This window comes from Macrosteles quadrilineatus, unplaced genomic scaffold (assembly GCF_028750875.1).
Source record: "Macrosteles quadrilineatus isolate MER2022 unplaced genomic scaffold, UCM_ALF_1.0 Scaffold_1__1_contigs__length_201487025, whole genome shotgun sequence".
Lineage (NCBI taxonomy): Eukaryota > Metazoa > Arthropoda > Insecta > Hemiptera > Cicadellidae > Macrosteles > Macrosteles quadrilineatus.
Window position 1 is genome coordinate 60,520,458 of NW_026542594.1, and position 21,784 is coordinate 60,542,241.

General features: G+C 34.1%; 1 protein-coding gene across 1 annotated transcript in view; it reads right to left on the reverse strand.

Annotated features, from left to right (window-relative positions):
• Nucleotides 1-10,435: 10,435 nt before the first annotated feature.
• The window catches only part of LOC128983246 (aldehyde dehydrogenase 1A1-like), a 51,259-nt gene continuing 39,910 nt past the window's right edge, over nt 10,436-21,784 (reverse strand). The window contains exons 11-12 of the mRNA XM_054402480.1: nt 17,296-17,370; nt 10,436-10,918 (exon numbers count right to left, since the gene is read on the reverse strand). Of these exons, the coding sequence (XP_054258455.1) occupies nt 10,855-10,918; nt 17,296-17,370 (139 nt within the window). The 3' untranslated portion in view covers nt 10,436-10,854. The remainder of the gene's footprint in view (nt 10,919-17,295; nt 17,371-21,784) is intronic.

A 21,784-nucleotide genomic window follows, 5' to 3' on the forward strand; every position in this document is an offset into this window, starting at 1 on the left:
TAGTCTAATAACATTCAAAGGCTCTCTAAGAGTTCAAGTTCTTATTTGTATGTTTTCACTAAGCTGAATTAATACATCGAAGTAACCTTTCTGAAAAGTCTGCAGTATATTGCAGTATTCCAGCTTAATGACTTTCTAAATCCTACACATATTTCTACATAAATATTGTAAAATGTTTTATCCCGTTGCTGTAAACTACGATTAATCTAACAAAATATGGACACAGCTCAAATGGTCACAGTGCCCTTCTGCACTTGTATTATTTTGTATTGTATTACAGAACCGAAGATTATTCCATTGATTGAAAACATGTGTATGACAATAATCTCATGAACCTATGATGATCTGTCTAGAATGATATGATAAAATATAGGGAAAGGTGTGAAAAAGGCAGACACCAACCCGTAATAGTATATTTCGTACCTAGGGCCGAAAATGAGGTTTTGCCGGCTCGAGATAGTTTTTAAGTTCGAGACGAAGTCTAGAATATCCTCAAGATCCCAAATTACAGCCCATGGGCTGTAAAAACCTGCTCGGTCCCCAAATTACAATGACAGCTGGCATGGCAGCTGTCAGCTGATATATCTGTCAGCTCACTACAGGAGCCCCCCGCGAAGACTGGAAGTCTGGAGTTTTTGGAGGGTTCCAAAAAGTCACAAAAAAAAAAACAAATTAATAATAAAAAAAGAAAAATAATAATAACAACAAGGACAAAGGCGATTTCCATCAAACTGAAATTGGATTCTTGAATGTCATTTTTTTCCAGACTTTGTCGTATACGACATTTGAAAATCAACATCTTTTGAAGTTTGAGATACAGTTGAGGGCTTAACTTCATCATTCTGAAGGACATAGGCAGGTTTAACTCTGTCAAGACTAACTTTAACATTAGAACCATTCACTTTTATTGTGATAGTTTTACTGTCTTTCTTGATCACTGGATGAGGTCCGGTGTCTGAGCATCCACTCTCAGAAAAACGTGCGAACATGTGTCCAAATCACGAAAAATGAAGCTTCGGTTAATGCCGTGTCTCTTGATATTTGTTGGTTTTATTGATGAAATCTTGAGTCGTAATCGAGACACAAAATTAGTCGGATCCTCTAAGGGTGCCAGCTGGGTTGTTGGCATAAAATATTCGCCAGGGAGACGTAAACCTCTCCAAAAACCATTTCAGCAGACGAGGTGTTCAGGTCCACACGGAAAGCATTTCTTATTCCAAGAAGCACTGTGGGTAAGGATTTGACCCACGTGGAGGTGGAGTGGCACATGATGGCCGCCTTGAGTTGTCTGTGGAAACGTTCCACCATGCCATTTGCGCACGGGTGGTAACTTGTTGTCCTTAATCTTGAAAATCCACACAATTTTCCCAACTGAGCAAAGAGTGCAGATTCAAATTGTTTACCCTGGTCTGTTGTTATTCGCAAGGGAACACCATACCTTGATATCCAACAATTGAAAAGAGCTGACAAGACTTCTTCGGCAGAGATACCTTGCAAGGGGTGTGCTTCCGGCCATCTGGTGAACCTATCTACTACTGTAAGACAGTAACGAAGATTTCCAACTTGGGGTAATGGGCCGATGATATCCACATGAATATGTTCAAATCTACAATTTGGCAAAGGGAAATCGTTGATAGGTGTTTGAACATGACGAGTAATTTTTGAACTTTGACACTCTCGACAGGACAAGGTCCACTCTTTACAATCACAATTTATTGAAGGCCAAACATATCTTGAACTTAACATTTTATTCATGGATTTTATTCCAGGGTGACTTAAGTTATGGATTGAATTAAACACTTCTCTGCGTAAACATTTTGGGATATACAATCGTTCTCTACCGTTCTTTGTATCGCAGTAGACGAAAACATCAGAGCCAGGAACTGGAACTGGTTGAAGACAAAGTGAAGTACTGTTTTCGAGAATAGACTTAAGTTCATCATCATTAGATTGAGAATCTGCCAAGAGATGCAGATCAATTTTACTATTCTTGTTGACAGAAATAGATTCTATCCTAGAAAAACTGTCTGCTACTATGTTTGAAGCACCAGAAACATGTTGAATGTCAGTCGTGAACTGTGATATAAATGAAAGATGGTTAGTTTGAACAGGCGGTAGTTTGTCCTTCTTTTGTTGAAAAACGAAAGTGATGGGCTTGTGATCAGTATAGACGGTACAGGGGTTAGCTTCTAATATTTGTCTGAAATGTTTAACAGACGAATAGATGGCAAACAATTCCCTATAATAAGCGGGCAAACTGGCTTGCTTGGGTGTTAGTTTTTGGGAAAAGAAGGACAGAGGTTCCCATATTCCATCTTGATTCAATTGTTGTAGTACTGATCCTATTGCAATATTCGATGCATCACAAAAAAGTGCTAATATAGCATTAGTGTTGGGGCGACAAAGTAATGTAGCTTTGGCTAAATGATCCTTACATTTACTGAATTTTTCAGTTAATACATCGGTCCAAGGGACTTTCTGATTCCCTTTTAATGACGAAAGGACAGTGTGGAGAGGGGCTAGAAATTCTGCAGCGTGAGGAATAAACCTGCGGTAAAAGTTCAACATTCCCAAAAATCGCCTAAGACCTTTGGCAGTTTGTGGCAAAGGATAGTTCTGAAGGGCATCAATGCGATCAGGCACAGGCTTGGTTTCGTTGGCGGTGACTTGATATCCCAAAAAAACTACTGAGTAAGTGAAATACGGATTTCTTCACATTTATAAGGACGCCATATTTGACTAACCTCTTGAACAGAATACGGAGGTGTTCTTCGTGCTCAACAGGATCTTTTGAGAAAAGACTGAGTCCCTCTACGACTTCATCAATAAACCTTTGAAAGGTTTGATCAGCATTCCTCAACCCGAAAGACATGAACGGAACTCAAAGAGACCGAATGGGGTTGTTATTGCGGTCTTGGGCACGTCTTCTTTATTAACCGGGATTTGCGTATATGCCTTTACAAGATCTATCACAGTGAAAACTTTACTACCGTGTAAACAATTTGAGAAATCATGGATATGTCGAACAGGGTAAGAATCTGGAATAGTGCGGGCATTCACTGCTCGGTAATCGCCACATGGTTGCCACTCATCATTCTTTTTAGGTACCATATGAAGTGGTGATGACCATGGGCTTTTGGATCGACACGCAGTTCCAGGAGTCGTATTTATGTAATGTACTGTGTTATGAGGAATAAATCTTGGTACTTGTATGAACAAAGGGGAATTAAAAATTAAATTCCTGACTTTGCTACCAAACTGAATAATTGCTGGTTCAATTGATATTTGTTAATATAGTAGAAAGCAAGTTTATTGATCTGTCTAAACAGTGAGTTACTATTGGAAAAATAATAAATCCATTTGAGTTAAGAAAATATTATAATAATACAAAATTAAATTAATCCTTTACAATAAAAATATTAAAATCAAACTAATCTCTTGATGAGATATTTAAGTCCAAATTGAAATAGATAGAGAGGAATGATGTGTAGAGATGTACGACCTCAAAGAGAAGAAATTAATGAATGTTCGTTAATACCAAGTAATGGAGATTAACACTTCTTGAGAAAATAAAATATAACACTGTGTGCACACAAACTTCTGGTGAATGTTCCTCACGGTTAAATAAAACTTCTGTAGAAACAATAGAGTCACTAATTGATGATTTAATATGGGATACTGAGACCCATGGTAAAATAGTTAGAGGGATTCAGAGACCGTCATAATGTTTTTCACATGAATACTGCATAGTAACTGAGTGAGTTGGAGCAGTGTACAGGAAAAGCCACTGGTCAGTCTATATCATGTCGGCTGGAACTGATGCACATTCCTCTGCATTGTCTGCCTATCTCTCTCTCTCTCTCTCTCTCTCTCTGGCTTAACTTAATACAATTTTATTTTATGAACTCACTTAAAAATATTATTCTGAATTGAACCAAAAAGTGCAGTTATTTATTTACACACAAAACATTTAAATATCTATTATTTAAATGACAAAACAAGTATTATTTTATTTAAAATAAATTTAAGTTTAGACCTAATTTGAGAATGCTCAAACAGTACTCCTAAAGGTTTTGTGATTTCTGGAAATTCCAATAACAGTGGAAAGTTTGATGGGTCGGAAGTAATTAATTTAATACTAAATTGCTGAGTATTCATGAACTGACATTTACTTTTTAATTGTGTAATGTTGTCAATTAAGAAACCGTTACTACAATCAGGTAATAAAAAATAGTGAGCTAGGAAGTCAGAGCCAATGATTGGAGTGATTACTATAGCTATTAATTATGGAATCTATATAAATAAAATTAGAGTTTTGTCTGTACATTGCTCAGAATTATATACTTTTAGGTTATTTTTACGTTTTATACATTAAAGAAGCAGAAACGAGTCTTATCTCAATTTCTGTCTGTCTGTCTGTCCCTTTGTCTGTAACACTCAAGATGGCATTTTACGCAATCTTCTCCGTGAAAACCAGAGTACATATCAAGATCCAAGCCATTTTAATGTATTCACTGGATTGGCGAGAGTGTCTTTAGTGATTTAAATATAGCCTCACTACTTTGTAAATAAAATTATGGACGTTCAAAAATGCAGTTTTGTGCGATTTTTGTCAAATTTTCGTTCAACTTTTATCACAGAATCGTCTATGAAATAACGAACAGCTGTTCGGATCAAGATTATTTTTTCTAGCTGTCAATGACATGTTTACAAATGCTGTTTACAAATACCGCAACTATTTCGAATCACGTTTTGAAAGCAAATCCCAACCAAGTGAGATTAAAAACGTTTTTCTTACATAACGGATTTAATTACTCGCAAGTGCAATAATATAGTCTAATAGTGTAACCGTAAATGAAATTTAATAACTAGACATCGTCCAAATCGGAACCAGAAATTCTTTGAGTATAAAATGTTTCTTGAGTTTTGACAACCAGAAAGAAGAAGACCTTGAATCAGTGTTGTATAGGGCTGTGACACTGAAATGATCGTCGCTAATAGCTTACAAAAAAGGTTTCCACTCATTGACGGCGCTTCAATGGCGATTGTGTAAAGTGTAAAGTAAAAAATCACAACTGCAGTGGGTGATTGTAACAGAGGTTTAACAGAGGAAGTGCTAAACTCGCTTTTCCAATGTGTCACTTTCTGTTTCTACTCACCGTGTGATGCAATCGCTGGACCATACAGCCAATAGGCCCATAGCTCATATCTTGGGTACGTAAGCCTACATATTTATTCATAACAACCTTTTTGACGACGATCCTTGATACCGGTACTTTTCCAAAGAATACATGGCCTACCTACTTAAAAAATAAAATTACAAATGACCAAAACCCCAACATTGTGTGATTTTCGTCACAGTTCCTTCTAATGTTAATAGATATACTAATCATTGTTTAGAGAATGCGTAATCTATTAAATAACAAAAAGTTGTTTGGGTAAGGTTGCTTTTTTTTCAAACTGACACCGATAAGTTTACGCTATAACTTTTTACGAGAAAATCCAAAAGCAAGAGATCAATAACCTCGAAGCTAGATATTAATGTATTTAATTGGTCCGATTTACTGTAATTCTTAGGTAGGTTCTTACGTAGGTACTGGTTCTTTTCCTTAGAACCGGTAGTTTACAAATTAGATATCGTTGGTGTTGCACCTTATTTATTAGAGCCGTCCGTATTCAATTTAAGTGATGTCTTAACTCTGTATAAGTTTTGCTTTTTCTGCCTGGATTCCAAATCTTAGCTTACCCGGTATGCTAAGAAAATGATAACCTATTTGAGTAAAACATTTGTTGGGCAAACCATCATGAATTGTTTACGCCTTTATATTGTTTATGTAACAATAGTTCGTGGCCTTTGTTGGATTGTTGTATTGTGTTGTTTTGTTGTATGTTGGTAACGCATTAATGTCCTTATTTCTCAGTGTTTCACGGAATGGACAAGAGCACCTTTGATACTGAAAATGTCAACCGGAATAAAGTGTTAAATGGTGAGGTTGAGGTAGTACTTTAAATACGTTTAAGTTAACTGATGTGGAAAGTAACTTTCAATTATAGGCCTTCTTTAGGGCTACGCTTCATGGATCTATAAAACATTTTTAAGTTTAATCATTGGACATATGGACCAACACGATCCGGGCGACATTTAATTGCGAAGCATTTATTTTGGCTTGAACTGTCAGATACTGTATTTGCGAAGGTTTATATATAATAGTTTTGCCAGCATATCTGCAAATATGCAAACTAATTGCTGCTCTTAATCTTAATATAAGAAGGTTTCAACTGACTACTATAAGATCCCCGTGCGTAGAACGGGCACACAGCTATCTATAATAATGATATAGATACGGTTATGTCCCCCCCTTTATACGAATTGTAGATATTTATAGGCATGCAAGGTGGATGCGATACTCCCTGGTGTGGATTAACGTCCACACGGGTGAGTACTACGACTATCCGCAGTACTATCCTGATAATTAGACCAATTCGTAATTACCAACGTAAAAATGTGGTTCGGATTCCACTATAAACTGTAGGTCCCTTAGTTGCCATTAGCTGTATAAGCTATTAATTAACAGCTGTGTCTAAGGAATAAGTCGGCCTTAGTCACTAACAAGACTACAAGATCGCACCACTCATCCTACACTCATCTCCATTCACAATTGGTTTAAAATACCTACTTTGTATGGTTGCCATTTCATAGAACAGTATTAACAGTATAGATATTGAGTCTAATGAATAAGAATTGGATTATGGAAAGATCCACGACTCAATATTATATGGGAGTTATATGGACGGTATTAAGTCTTGGTTTCGGTGATTGATATAAATAAACCTGGACAAATATAGCTACAAACATAATCTTTTTAATTTTTAGTGTAATAATTATGCCAAAATTACTTGTTTCCATGACAAATATACATAATTTATTTAAATTTATATAAACTATTTTTAACACAATTTATACGATTGATATATTATATTATATAGGTTAGTGTTCAAAAACCTGTTTTCTATCCTGATTGATGTGAAACAACAACAGGCTAATGGAATATATAAACTTATTTGACAAAAAACGCGTGAAAAATCAATTTATTTAAGAATTTTTATATTATTTTGAGAATATCTTTTAAACCAATGCATATACGGAAAAATGAATACAACAATTCTTGTAGAGAATTTCATCATCTTTCTTTTTATAATTTACATTTTTTCCGTACGATGCACGGTTTTCAGTGTAGAAGTAAAAAACTAAAAAATGGGGTCTTTCCCCCCCTCCCCCCGCTGAAGCAGCAGGGCCAGGGGCGGGGACTTTTGGTATTTTTATCTTCTAACTACCCCGAACACATTCCCGCAAAAAAAAATTTCCCCCTCTCCATGTCCTCTACAATCGCTTTATTGACTAGACTAACAAGTTGGTTCTGTGATATCAAATTCGCATTAACAAGTTATAAAGTTTACTGACAGGGCACAGTACTATTAATTTAAATGAATATATAGAATAATCCATAGCCTATATTGATATTTTTCATTGTTATGAGTGTAGGACAGATACTAAAGTGCAGCCAAATTTTGTTTCTAAAAGTGGTAGCCTATATGTGTAACTATTTTATACAACAAATGTAAAGATCAAAATGTTTGTATTTTGTGTCCTCTTCCCGTTGCAAAGCACGGGTACAACAGCTAGTTCCAGACTAGAGTTCTTCGTAGACCAATATTTAAGTTGAGACATAAACTACCATAAGTGGGTATTTCAGAGTTATTTGCAGCTCTGAGTTCTATCCCGGATGGTTTTAAGGGTCTTTTTACTAAATTTAGTGGTATACAACTTACGTCTGAACCTGTGTCTATCAGAAACTTATAGCCTGAATTGTTATCAATTACTTGTAACCTGTTGCTGTGGTTGCTGTCAACTCCGGGTGGTTCATGAGTTTGGCGTCTAGGCACATGACAACTAGTCGACACCGCATCTAGTTGCCTAGTTCGTTTTTTGTAGAAGGATAAGTGCATGGAGTCACGCATTTGGTGGCTCGTGATTGTAACGGTTAGTTTTTAGGTGTTACTTCTTTTAAATGATGTTTATTATTATATAATATATTGTGGGGGATGAGCTCGCTTGGCAGTGAGCACAAAGAAAGGTACTCGAGATTCGATTATACAAAATTCTATATTATATTGTCAACACAAGTATTATTTATAATTACAGAGATAAAGGGAAAAATAGAATATAGATATTATATCAAGAACAATGAATGGCAAATACTAAATGACAAAATATGATTTCCAATCAAATATAATTGTTTATGTTATTATTCTCAAAATAACTATTCAACCAAAGAGGCAATAGAAATTGGTAAATTTATATATAATATTTCAAATAACTCTGTGTTATTAAAAATATGAATTTAATATGACAAGTATTAAGTGTTTTTTTATTAGTATTTCAAATCTATCTGTGCTCTAAGTCCAAAAATATTAAAAGAGTATAACGGCCTTACCTTGGCCAGCCGGCGCTGGTTCCTAAGGAAGAGTGAACTATTGGTAAAAGGTCTACCACCGATGGTACTTTCAATTTGGCTGCAAAGAGAGAGGGTAAGGCCATAATCAGCAATTTGTTGGGTATTGAACCTACTGAATGCAAGAAGCAGCACAAAACTGCTTACACTCAGCAATCTACTTTACACAACCAACTGCTGTAACTGATACTTCTACAATTGTTTGATTGATTGAAAATCATTTACAATATGAATTTTTAAGTTTATTATTAAATTACATACTTCCCCAAAATTAAAGTCGTCCTACCATCACATGATCCATAACGTTTATGATACCAGCAGTAGATGTCATTGTGGGGTGAGGTACTATGCTGTTTACCGGGCTGGCTTTGACTTTGTGATCTGAACTTACTATTTTTATTTTATTTTTATATGTCATCAAGTCGTCTGAAAGACAGTTAACTTTCTCCTCTAGCATTGAAAGTTTCTCCAAAATTGCCTCAAAACCTCCTCCTTGATTGAGATTGTTGTGACTATGTGGGGTCTGAGAAAAGGTATCCGTTGGCTCACCTCGATTTGACAAAATAGCGTCACAGCTTATTGCGGTTGAACCTCCTGAATCTTGTCCGCTGTAACGGCCAATGATTCGGTACTGACACCAGCGCCTAACTGGGTTTGCAGGATGCCTTGAATATGCGCAGGAAGTCGCTGCATCCAGATGATACTCAGCAAGTCATCTTGAACGCTGCTGCCAGCTAACGTTTTCAGTCTTTTGAGAAAGTGTGATGGCGTATCTGTACCGAGTTCTTCTTCTACGAGTAACTGTTTAATTCTCTTATGTTTCAAGACTGATAATCTTCTTATTAATTCTTTCTTCAGGCTCGTGTAAGGGTTTTCTAGATTTGGGTTTGAGAGTAAATCCTCTATTTCGGAAGCAGTCATCTCATCTAAGTGTGTCACAACGTGTGTGAAACGAAGGCTCTCATCAAAAATGTGCCATAAAGAGAAAATCGCCTCAATCTGTGTGAACCAAAGTGCTGGTTTCTTACGCCAAAAATGGGGAAATTTTAATTGTGGAGATTGCATTGAAGTTGTGTTGTCAGACGGTCTTGGATTTACTGAATTGTTTCTTTCTTGAATTTTCTGATTCATTGGATTAACCAAAAAATCTTCTTCTGAATCATGATTTTGTCTTGAATGTTCAGAGTCAACTCCAATGACATCATTAAGTTGTTTTCTGAGATCTTGGTTTTGCTCTTCCATCAGTTTTAGTCTTGTCAATACTTCTTCATTGACTTCCATTATGTGTTCTTGATGTGTTCAAATCGGGGTCACCAATTTTAATGGAAAGAACCACTTTTAAATAGGAGAATACTTGAAATAAAGTCAAGAGGTTTCCACTAAATATTATTGTTTTAATTTAACATATTTTTAAAAGTAATTAACAAATAATTGTTTAGTGCAAATAAAAATGAACCACTTTTGTTGGAAAAGAATCTATTTGTTAATTTTTTTCTTCTTAGCAACCAAAATTCAATAAAATATTTAAAACATCTGTCAGCTGATAGATCTGTCAGCTTACTACAGTGTTTATGTAAGGAAATTTATAATTCATCCAACAGTGTATGGTCTTGTAACGAAAGTGAATACTATGAGAAACCCACCCCAGAGGACTATAAAGCTTTTCAGCAATTAACAACTGATTTTAAGAAGAAGAAACTTAAAGGCTTATTTGTACTCCTATGGGCTGCATAAGAGATTCTGCTTCTATTCTGCTTCAATTTGAGGTAGACCCTAATATCATGCAACATCTGAAAAACTAAGTGGCATAATGTGCTTGCCTGTACTATCCCACAATTCAAATTTCTGTCCTGAAAATCCCTGTTAGGACACACCAATTGGCATAAGGAAGGAGCAAAAGAAAACACAATTTAGACTTGTAAAAAAACTTTTTTAACTTCTTGTATGTTTATTATTATTTAACCACAGTAAATTATTAAGTAAGAAGGCAAAATCTATCATTGTGACACTACATTGAACTGAAGGCAATGCAATTTTGTTAGAAAACAACTGATTTGTCACAGTGTGCATGTGGTTGATTGGGAAGCAAACTAATTAAATAAATAAGAAGTTTACATGAGGCTGTAACATTGTATAATATTTGTCCTATATTTGGTGACTGTACAGAAGATATTTTCTTACAAGGAACACCTTTGAACGAGATTAAAACAAATTTCTCTACTTATCAACAATCGACATCCTGGAAGCTTTTTTTGTTTTGTATTTCAGGTATTTGTGTATTTTGTCTTGTGTTGATCATATTTTTTGACTGATTTTTGTTCATTGATTGGAGTACAGAAAGTTATTGTGATAAGGCAATTGTCACTGTTTTGATGTTCAGGTAGTCTTCTATTGCCTCCTCACCCCTGAAAAGCGATTGGTTGAGCATTATTATGAATGATAGAAATATAGCCTACTTAAACAAATTGATGTTTTAAAATTCAGAAAAGTCTCACTCTACCAAGTCAATTTTCATTTGTACTTAATGTACTACAATACACTATTAACTTGAAGTTCAAGGACCTGGATTTCTTTTGTCTGTGATTAACATTTTTGACTGTAACTTATAAACATGTTTTGAGCTCTTAGTACCAGTATACCTTTGATTACCTATGTAAAGTTATGGTCTTCATAACTCTACATTATTTAAGGTATACTGGTAAAGATAGCCAAGAATGTCAGTATAATCAAACATTTTTGGAAACAGAAAATGTTTTATAAAGGTTAACTATGCAATTTATTTACATGTCATTATTTTTCAAAAGTGATAACAATATAAAATTCATAGTTATGCTCTGCCATTTCAATGGCAATAATGTTAGAGCAATAAAAGAAATAAAATACAAATTAATATGTAAAAAAAATAAATAATCACTTACTGATTGTGATATAGTAGTTAACGCAAGGATATCGTAAAGATAGTGTTAATCGAGCCTTGGCGAGTGCCTTAAAAACTTCTGTGAGTACCGTTAAGACTATCTATGCGAGTTGCATACACTACTTTACTTACGACTGTTTTTTAATTACTAAAAATCATTACTCATAACTTATAAGAGAGGTTATGTTTTTGTTTATAACCTCTCATTGCCACTGACAGTGATGCAACACTATTGTACATGTTCAATATTACTTAAGTAATATTTATAATTAAACAAGATTAACTTGGATAATATTAATACACCATGCTTAAGCATTGAAGTACATTTATTACATCATCATAAGTTAGTTCTTCCTACATTGAGTTACAAAAATAGTACACCTCACACCACAGCCTTATGTATCATAGAGTCCTTTAATAGCAAAGGTAGGCTACTATATATAAAGATATTATAGGCTATACTATTATGTAACATCCTCCTTTTTTAATCAAAATGATTTAAATCCATAAAGACAAATGTTGATTAAACAAATGAACAGACAGACTTAAACATATTCCTTCAAATGGTTAGGCTTTCTGATGGTTCGACCGAATCTAGTGGTTTGGTTTGTTACTGGCCTATTAGGTAAAACATTAGGTACTGGTACTGGTATGTTAACATTATTCTCAAACTCATTCTGATTAGGCCTTTCAATATTTTCTAACCCAAAATTAGTTTGTGCGATTAGATCAGAATAATCAGACTGAATAACCTTAGAATAACACTTTCTTAACATAATTCTATTTCTACGATACACTTGACCATATCTATCCTGAACAACATAACTTCTGGGGGGAAAGTTTAACTTTTCAATGACTTTACCACTTATCCACTCTTTACCTTTTTGAATCAAAACATTATCACCTTTATCAAAATGACATAGTGACTTTGATGTCCTATCGTAATACAACTTAGATTTTTCATCTAACCTATCTCTGTTGACATGAACTATTTTTGGATTTAATGCCTTTGTATTTATAGGCATTTTTGACTTCAATACTCTATTTAAAAATAACTGTGCTGGACTAATATTAACATTGTTAAGGGGAGTGTTTCTATAATCCAATAGCAACAATTCGATATCTTTACCACTGTCCTTTGCCCTTCTCAACAGATTTTTGCATATCGCCACTGCTTTCTCAGATCTACCATTACTTCTTGGATAAAAAGGACTACTGGTCACACTTTCAAAATTATATTCATTTGCAAACGATTTAAACATGTGAGAACTAAAAGGAACATTATCTGAAACAAAACGATCTGGTACGCCAAACTGCGAAAAAATATGTTTTAGAACTCTTATGACACTGTTAGCTGATTTGTCAAATAGCTTTCTTAATTCTACCCAGTTAGAATAAGCATCATTTACAACCAAATAATTTTTTCCACCATACTCTAGTATGTCACTATATACAAACTGCCAAGGCCTAGTAGCCTTTTCATGATTTAACAATGGTTCTTTGCCATTTGCAAACCTATATTTTTCACATATTTGACAACTTAAAACTAGGTTTTCAATGTCCCTGTTTATGTTAGGCCAAAACAAAATTTGTCTTGCTCTAGCTTTGCATTTAACTACACCAAGATGTGATTCATGAATTAGGTTTAGCATACTTTGTCGCAATACAGAAGGAACAATGATCTTGTTACCAAAAAATAGCAAACCATTTTCATGGGAAATTTCATCCTTAATCTTATGATAGGGTTTCAATGCATTATCCAATACTTTATAACCAGGCCACCCTTCATTAACGTATTTGATAACCTTGTTCAAAACTTCATCATTTTCAGTAGCAATTTTAAACTGTAGCTTTTTACTCTCAGACATACTTAACTGATTACTTAGACTATGTACCATTACAGATTTTTCAAGTTCACTGTTTAAATAACTATCATTCTTATCATTCATGTTCTTATCAACTTTCCTTGACAATAAGTCTGCTAGTACATTAGATTTACCAGGTAAGTATTTTACTTCAATGTTATACTTGAGTAGTTCTAGTTTAAACTTCTGTAACCTATTGGAAACTTTATGCATGTTCTTGGAAACAATCGAAACTAGAGGCTTATGGTCAGTATACACAGTAACCTTTTGACCATAAATGAATTTATGATACTTAGACAACGCAAAACACATAGCTGCCATTTCTTTATCTATTATTGGATACCTTAACTCTGTATCGGTTAGTGCTTTAGACGCAAACGCTATCGGACAGCCTTGCTGTAAAAGACATGCTCCATACCCATAATTGGATGAATCAACAAAAATTTCACAATCTATTTTAGGATCAAATATTTTAAGCGATGTCGCTTCAGCAATCTTAGACTTAAGTGTCTCAAATGCTTTTGTATGATCTTTTGTCCAACAAAATCAACATTTTTCTTTAAAAGTTGTCTTAAAGGTTCAGTTAACTGACTCATGTTATGAACAAACTTAGATAGATAGTTAGTTACCCCTAAAACACTTTGTAGCTCTTTTTTACTTTTAGGCTCTTCTAATGCAATAATGCTTTTTACACGTTCTGGTTCTGGAGTTACACCTTCTTTTGAAAATATCATGCCTAGATACTTAACACTACTTACTTTAAACTGTAACTTTTTAGCATTGAACTTAACATTGTTTTTTAACGCTCTTTCCATTACATGATTTAAGACTGTGTTATGTTCTGTTTCTGTTTCCGTAGCAATTATAAAATCATCAAAATAGATTCCTACATTAGGAATGTCACCAAACATTTGAACATTATATCTTTGAAAAATTTCTGGACTTACTCGTAACCCGAATGGTAGTTTATTGTACTTAAACTTTCCAAAAGGAGTTATGAATGTAGTTAGCAAGCTACTTTCATTGTCTAATTCTATTTGATGAAAACCATCTTTCATGTCAAGTACTGTAAAATAAGACTTTCCTCGTAACAATAGTTCTAACTCATCTGACGATGGAATTGGATACGGATCTAACTTTACACATTCATTAAGCTGAATTGGATCCAAACATATTCGTAAGGACTTGTCTGGTTTTTCTACTATTACAATATTATTTACCCAATCAGTTGGATAATCAACTGGTTCAATTACATTATATTCTGTTAGCCTATCAAGGGCCTCTTTAAGCTTAGGCTTGACTGATTCAGGAATTCTTCGGACTGAATTTACAACAGGTTTAGCACCATCTTTGAGCTCGAGATGTAATTTCCTAGGAAATTTACCTATACCAGTAAAAACTTCTTTATGCTTGTCTACAAACTTCATTTTAGACGCTAAACTCTCTGAATCTAACTCTAAATTATTAATTCTTTGAAGTAAATTTAACTTTATGCAAGCATTTAACCCTAGTATTGGAACACTTTTAGTTTTGACCACTACATATTTAATTTTGTATTTGACTCCATTGACCTCCGAATCAAGAATTACATTTCCTAAACATTTTAACTCCTGATTATCATAGCTTAGGATTTTGCTATAATTAGGCTCTAAACTGACCTTGGATAGCTGCAACTGATCCATTACATGTTCAGGTAACACATTGCACTCAGCACCACTATCTAGTTTAAAACTAACACTTTGATTATTAATTTTAACTTGTTGCATCCACGATGACACTTTCACTTTATTGTTCTCCATGCTGTTGATCTTCTCGACGACCTCTCTGGACACATCTTTGAACTGGACTCCTCCTTGGGCTGCATGCTGCGGACTGGACTGTGAACTTGTGTCTTCTTGGAATAGGGCACTTATAAAAATATCTTCCATTTCCTCTAGCCCTAGCTTAGCTTCATGAACAGTTTTATTATGATTTGGCTTACTTTTATTGGCACTTCTTTGACAACCAATGGCATAATGATTCTTAAGTCCACATTTTTTACACGTTCTTCCGTACGCTGGACAGTTAGCCTTTGTATGTTCAGTTCCACACTTATAACACTTGTATGTTTGAGCTGTCTTTTTATCTTCACGTACTGTAGAAGACTGGTAGCTTTGTTTTTGATTAGGCCTAGTATTACTAGCTTTATTCTGAGAATTAAAACTTCTTCCATTATTGTACGACTTAGGTCTTGTATTATTAATGGCATGTAAGCCTATGCTATTATATGAACTTAGGCCTACCTTACCTTGCATTATTTGCGCTTGCTGTCTACTTAGTTCAGCGGCTCGACACTGATTTAAAGCTTTAGTCAAGGTTAGGTCACTTTCTCGAAGAAGTACTTCTTGAAGCTGTTTATCCACTATACCAATCACTACACGATCACGAATTAGACTCTCCTCGTCTTCTTTAAACTCACACGGCTTTGCTAGACTCTTCAGAGCAGTTACAAAATGTTCAATTGATTCATTTTCTTGCTGAATTCTTGTAAAAAATTTATACCTGTTATATACAATATTCTTCTTGGGCATGAAATAATTATCAAACTGTTCATTTACCTTCTGCAGTGTATCAGCTTCTTCGGGTTTAAATGTGTTGTAGATTTCTATACCTTCATCACCTATGCAATTTAGCAGCATAGCTATTTTCACCTTGTCTTCTTTGCTTTCATTCCCTGAGGCGAGCAGAAAGTTTTTGAACTTTTGTTTAAATAATGTCCAATTGTTAGCAACATTATCGTCATTATCGTATTTATTTTTCTCTGCCTTGCATGGCTTGCAGCATGTGGTTTTCATTTTATTTGTATTTTTAGTTGCATGCACTGCTTTGCATGTTTTTGAGATCCTGCATGTGTTTTTTTTTTTCAGCTTTCAATTTAATTTTGTCAGTCAAGAATGCTAGAAGAAGCTTGGCATGTTATTTATTATTTATTGTATTGACGTAGCCTATTGTCCTGTATATGAACTGAATGGCCAAATAAATCATTTGAATCATTTGAATCATTTGAATCATTTGAATCAATTACTAACCCACGCGGCGGCTTGAAATCCATGTTAGGTTAGTTTCCAATTCATTTACATTTCTATAACAAAGTCTTTAACATCGATGTTATGTAGATGAAAAAATAACACCTACGCCACACCTACACCATGTTCAATATTACTTAAGTAATATTTATAATTAAACAAGATTAACTTGGATAATATTAATACACCATGCTTAAGCATTGAAGTACATTTATTACATCATCATAAGTTAGTTCTTCCTACATTGAGTTACAAAAATAGTACACCTCACACCACAGCCTTATGTATCATAGAGTCCTTTAATAGCAAAGGTAGGCTACTATATATAAAGATATTATAGGCTATACTATTATGTAACAGTACAAACCACTAATTGTACCGATCATTAAAAACTTGAATGGTAAACAGCTGATTAGTTGAAGTTCAAAGCATTACAATTTTACTTCTTACAATTTTTAATTCTCTCAATCCTTGAACCTCATTGGTCACTTGTGTTGTTAAGTAAAACCATTAATGTTAAGTGAATGTTTTCAATTCTAAGAATTGAATTGAAACGACTAGCTTAAAAAACAGAAACAGTCGTAGGTAAAATCACATAAAAGAACAGTACCTATATAAAAAATATGCTGCTATTTAAGAATTTTCTCTGACTCCTCGTGGGCCACGCCATTCGGAGATAAAAAAGTGATAATAGCTTAAAAGAGTAGACATTGATGGTTATTATTGATATTCGAAGTCTCATTACTTGATCTATAATGGTAAAATATATTACACCGTTTTGGAACTTTTCAATCACACTGTATATTCACCCCTTAATATCTGTATTATGTAAATAATTATGTAGTTTTGTGTGTCTGTTATAACTACAACTTTCAATGAAATAATTCAAGATCCCTCTAATTTCATTATAATGAAAAAAAAACAGTTTAACTTACATGTCTTTTCCAAACCCAGATTCTTTGTACCCGCCAAACGGTGCCTGGTATGTCACTATGTTGAAACAATTCACCCTGGAAAATATTTTAAATAGAAAAATACAGTTTTGATTAGATGAAAAATAAAAAGTATATTTCGTTACTAGGGCCTAAGTGACTCTTTTTGGTCCGAGCTCAAGTTTAATGCGCCAGGCGAAGCCGAGGTCTGTTTTGCCTGTTTGATGAGCTTTATTTTGGTATCAAACAACACCAAGTTAAAGAAAATCGCATAAAAAATTGAGTTTTTTTTATGTTAATAGTTTGATCAAAATATGTTCATAAACAAGCAAACTACATTACAACAGTTTACTTTTTTTCCATAAGAATAAAATGGAAATTTTAAAATTAAAATTTTTTTACATTTTCTCCGTAACCAATAGGCACATAATAACGATTCAATATACTAAATTATTTATAAATTATCAGGAAGGAGTACCTATTGCTATATAAGCTTTAGCACATTTGGTATCTCATGTCATAGATTATAGAATAGGAATGTAACATCTATATTGTAAATCTATATCGTTAATTTTTTAAGCTGATATGAATAGTTAAAACTTTAAAGGAATATAAAATTTATTATTTGTATTAAACTGTTTCAAAATTACCAGTAATTTGTAAAATGTTATGACAAGCAGTACATAGCATAAAGAGATAATTTAATAAATATGTTATAATATTTCGCCTAGTGAATTGTAAAATGTAAGTGGACAAAAAAAAAAAAAAATTGCAAGCTTTGAGCTTTGCATGATTGCTTTACTATTATTATAAACTAGCTGGCCCGACAGACGTCGTCCTGTCCTAATGTGGTTTTATGTCAAATGCTCGTTCATTTTCAAGATGAGCTCGTTCGCATGGCTCAATCACGTCCTGGTTGAAGTTCGTTCGCTACGCTCACTCACCTTTAGGTTGGAGCTCGTTCGCTGCGCTCACTTGCCTTCAGTTACATTTAACAACAAATATTTGTAAAAAACAAATGGAATAGAAACCTATTTGATAGCTCTCATTTGTTATGAATAGATTTGTTTTTAAAAATTAGGTTATCATTACAACAGCTGTTTCCTTAATTTAATTTAATCAAGAAATGACAAACATGGCATGTTAATCAAAATAAAACATTCTTCCATAAGATTAACATGTAAACTGCAAAGGGCCATAGGACGCTTCCCTTAAGGGTTTTTGAAACGGAAACAGGCTATTATGTTATTCTAGTACCTAAGGAATATCCCTGTAAATTTTCATGCCAATTGGTTCAGTAGTTTTCTGGTTATAAACGCTGTAACCAACACAACTTTCTTTTATGTATTAAGATGTGAAATTTTGTGTTTGTTTGAAGTTCAATCACGCTTTAACTACTGGTTGGATTGAGCTGAAATTTGGTATGATGATAGCTTACGTTCCCGATTAACATATAGACATACTCTGATCTCAAAGATCCTTTCCAGCTCCGCCCCAGTGGCTCTGGAGATTCCCATGTCAACCTTACCAGTATTCGTATTTTAAATTAATTAAATAATTTTGCCAGCTGTTTCACTACACAAGGTGGTTCTATGATAATCAATAGCATTAAAAAGTTATAGGGTTTACCAAAGGGTGCAGCGCTATTATTTTTTTCATCTATGACAACGGCTAATTTGAACCAAGCAGCAACAAAAAGCTGTGATACACAACAGAAACTGACAAAATAGGATTTTTTACAGCTATGTTTATTTTTTGATTTATAAATAATTAGTGATATTGTGCGAATGTTTGATAATTTATTTTTTTCTATTGTTTAGGTGCAGTGGTAGAACATTACGGCTATGGTAGATGTGTTAAACTATAGCATACCGGTACCGTAAATTAAAAGAACCAAATTTTCTCAAACCGTGTCCTCCCCCATTGAAAACACAAAGCCCGAGTATAACTGCAATAAGCATTTAATACTTGTACACCAACCCCTTACGAGGGACGGGTACTCTGCTAGTATAAAAATAAAGCTTCCAAGAATAATAAATGAGGTATTTTGTAGCCATTTACAAACCGATTTCAAATTAAGCTTGCAGTTTATAATTTCAAGAAAAAACTAATGCTTTAGGCCTTGTTCTATAACCTCTATAGCATAAATAAAATTCAAGTAATAATCGATTGGTATAATGAGCTTCAGGGATAATAGAGCTTTTTGGGTAGCCTAAATCACATCTATTTGATATTACACCAATGTCAACCAACTGATTTGTTGCTTTACAGTGCACCCTCATGCAACATTATTTAAATTAGTGATGGGCGATACGGACACCTATCGCGATACAGCGATACGATACGTATCGGGAAAAAATATCGTTTCGCCATATTGAATCGGGCGTCTGTATCGCGATACGCGAATCGTATCGTCAAAAATATCGAAAAGTATCGTTTCCCCCCTCCCCTACCTAACCTAGAAACGGCAAATTTTAATAAGTACCTGGGGACCAAGCTTTGCTCGGGGAAAATCATTAGTTTACTCTGAAAACAGTCTTAGTATTGCAGATACATTAATCATTAATCCATTTCCACACTCCACACTGCTCGCCTTTACTACTTCCTTCACAACTCCCTATGTCATGGACCTGTTTCCCTATCCTTCCCATAGCATTTGAGGATTGCAGATACATTAATGTAATTGCCACAGACAGTTCCCACACTCTGCACTGCTAGTGCTAAATAGCACGCTAGTGGAAATGGACTGGACTGGGATGGGACTGGTACATTATCAAGTAAAAACCAAAAATACAGACGTCAAAAACTCCTATTTCAAACTACACATCCACAGAGTACAGATTTTGCAGTTTGCCCGGCCTGCACAAAAAAAGCTTAAAAATATCGTTTTGGCATGAATCGTATCGCTCTGTGTGCCGATATAAATACAAATATCATTTTAGGCGATACGATATGTATCGTTTTTCAAATATCGTATCGAAATATCGTATCGTCCCTCGCGTATCGCGATATTACGATACGATACGATACGTATCGCACATCACTAATTTAAATATACGTAGGTTTTTTTCAAATAAATACTCTTTTAAATAAGCGTAACTTACTTAAAGTAAAGAACCATACAGTTTCATACGTCCATTGTGTTACATAGACTTCCCATGTGTAATGAAAGTTTGAAGCCAAGAAAATAGATGAAGTTCGCGGGACCATCTCACCAGAGTCTACTAGTGTATTGGGTTGAATATTAATTAAAACCATTGCAGTATCATAGCAAACAGCTGATTGATTTATCACTTAACACAGAATATTGTCATTAGTTGGTGACCATCTCAACAGACTGCACAAAGTTTTTTTGGCTTCAAATTTTTACATTACATGGGAAGTATATTCTGTGTATAGTCAAGGGTTCTACTCATATTGTACCTACTTAATAGCATATCAAAGTTTTACCACACTTACCAAAATACAATTTAAAAAATACATACTTTTATATGACGAAAGCGGTGCAATTGAATTTTGTTTATACAATCGATAAAAGATTTTGAACTATTTCATACGGTAGTCTTGAACCAAACTTTCCCCTCCACGGCCCCTCCCAACTGCAAATCACATGTATATCAGCTAAATGTTTATTGAATTTTTTGTAGCAAAAATCCAATCAGACAAACTGAAATTCGCTATGTGTGCAGGTTTGCAACGGTGTTTTTTTTCCTTGCGGTATCCAAACCAAGCAATATACTTCTCTCAGTTTAACAACTAAGTAGTAAAAGGTAAGCAAACTCATTAAAAGCTCGAGTTGATGTGAGTACTGAAATACTTTTTTTTTAAATATTCGACCACTTTAGTACTCGCCCACCCCTTGCTTCACCCAGTTTGATTTAAGTTTTTGCAATTTTTTGCCAAAAAAGGTCTTTTACACACAAAAATATTTCTTTCTTTTAATTTGCACATTCTTATGCCATTGAAATTTTAATTTATTTTTGAAATGGAACTTTGATTTGTTTACTATGTAACGTTGACCTTTTGTTAGATAGCATAATAGCATAAGATAGCCCAATGACAAATGGCATATGCTTCCAAAACCAACTCTGTTTGGAATTGAACTAACAACCTTGAGACTTGAAGAAAAACATTGTAACCACTCTGCTACCCTGTAGTGAGGGTACATTGATTGTAGGAACTTATATTTCATGATTATGTTTATAGTAATTTAAATTCATAGTTAATGTGGGTAAGAAATTAATAGTCCTTGGAGCCTAGACGTTCTTACTCATAAAACAATTAAAGAACTACAAAGAAAATTTCTAATCCCACAGTATAAAAAATATTTGTTGACGGTAAATAGCTCTTCAGCGGCTGTTTAAAATTAACATTGCTCTTATGACAGGCAAATTAAAGATCAATAGAGATGGTTTAGCCCCTAAGCTGAATTGATGATTATAATATAGTAATATAATTACCTCGTCACAGCGATGAAGTTTCCGTATAATAC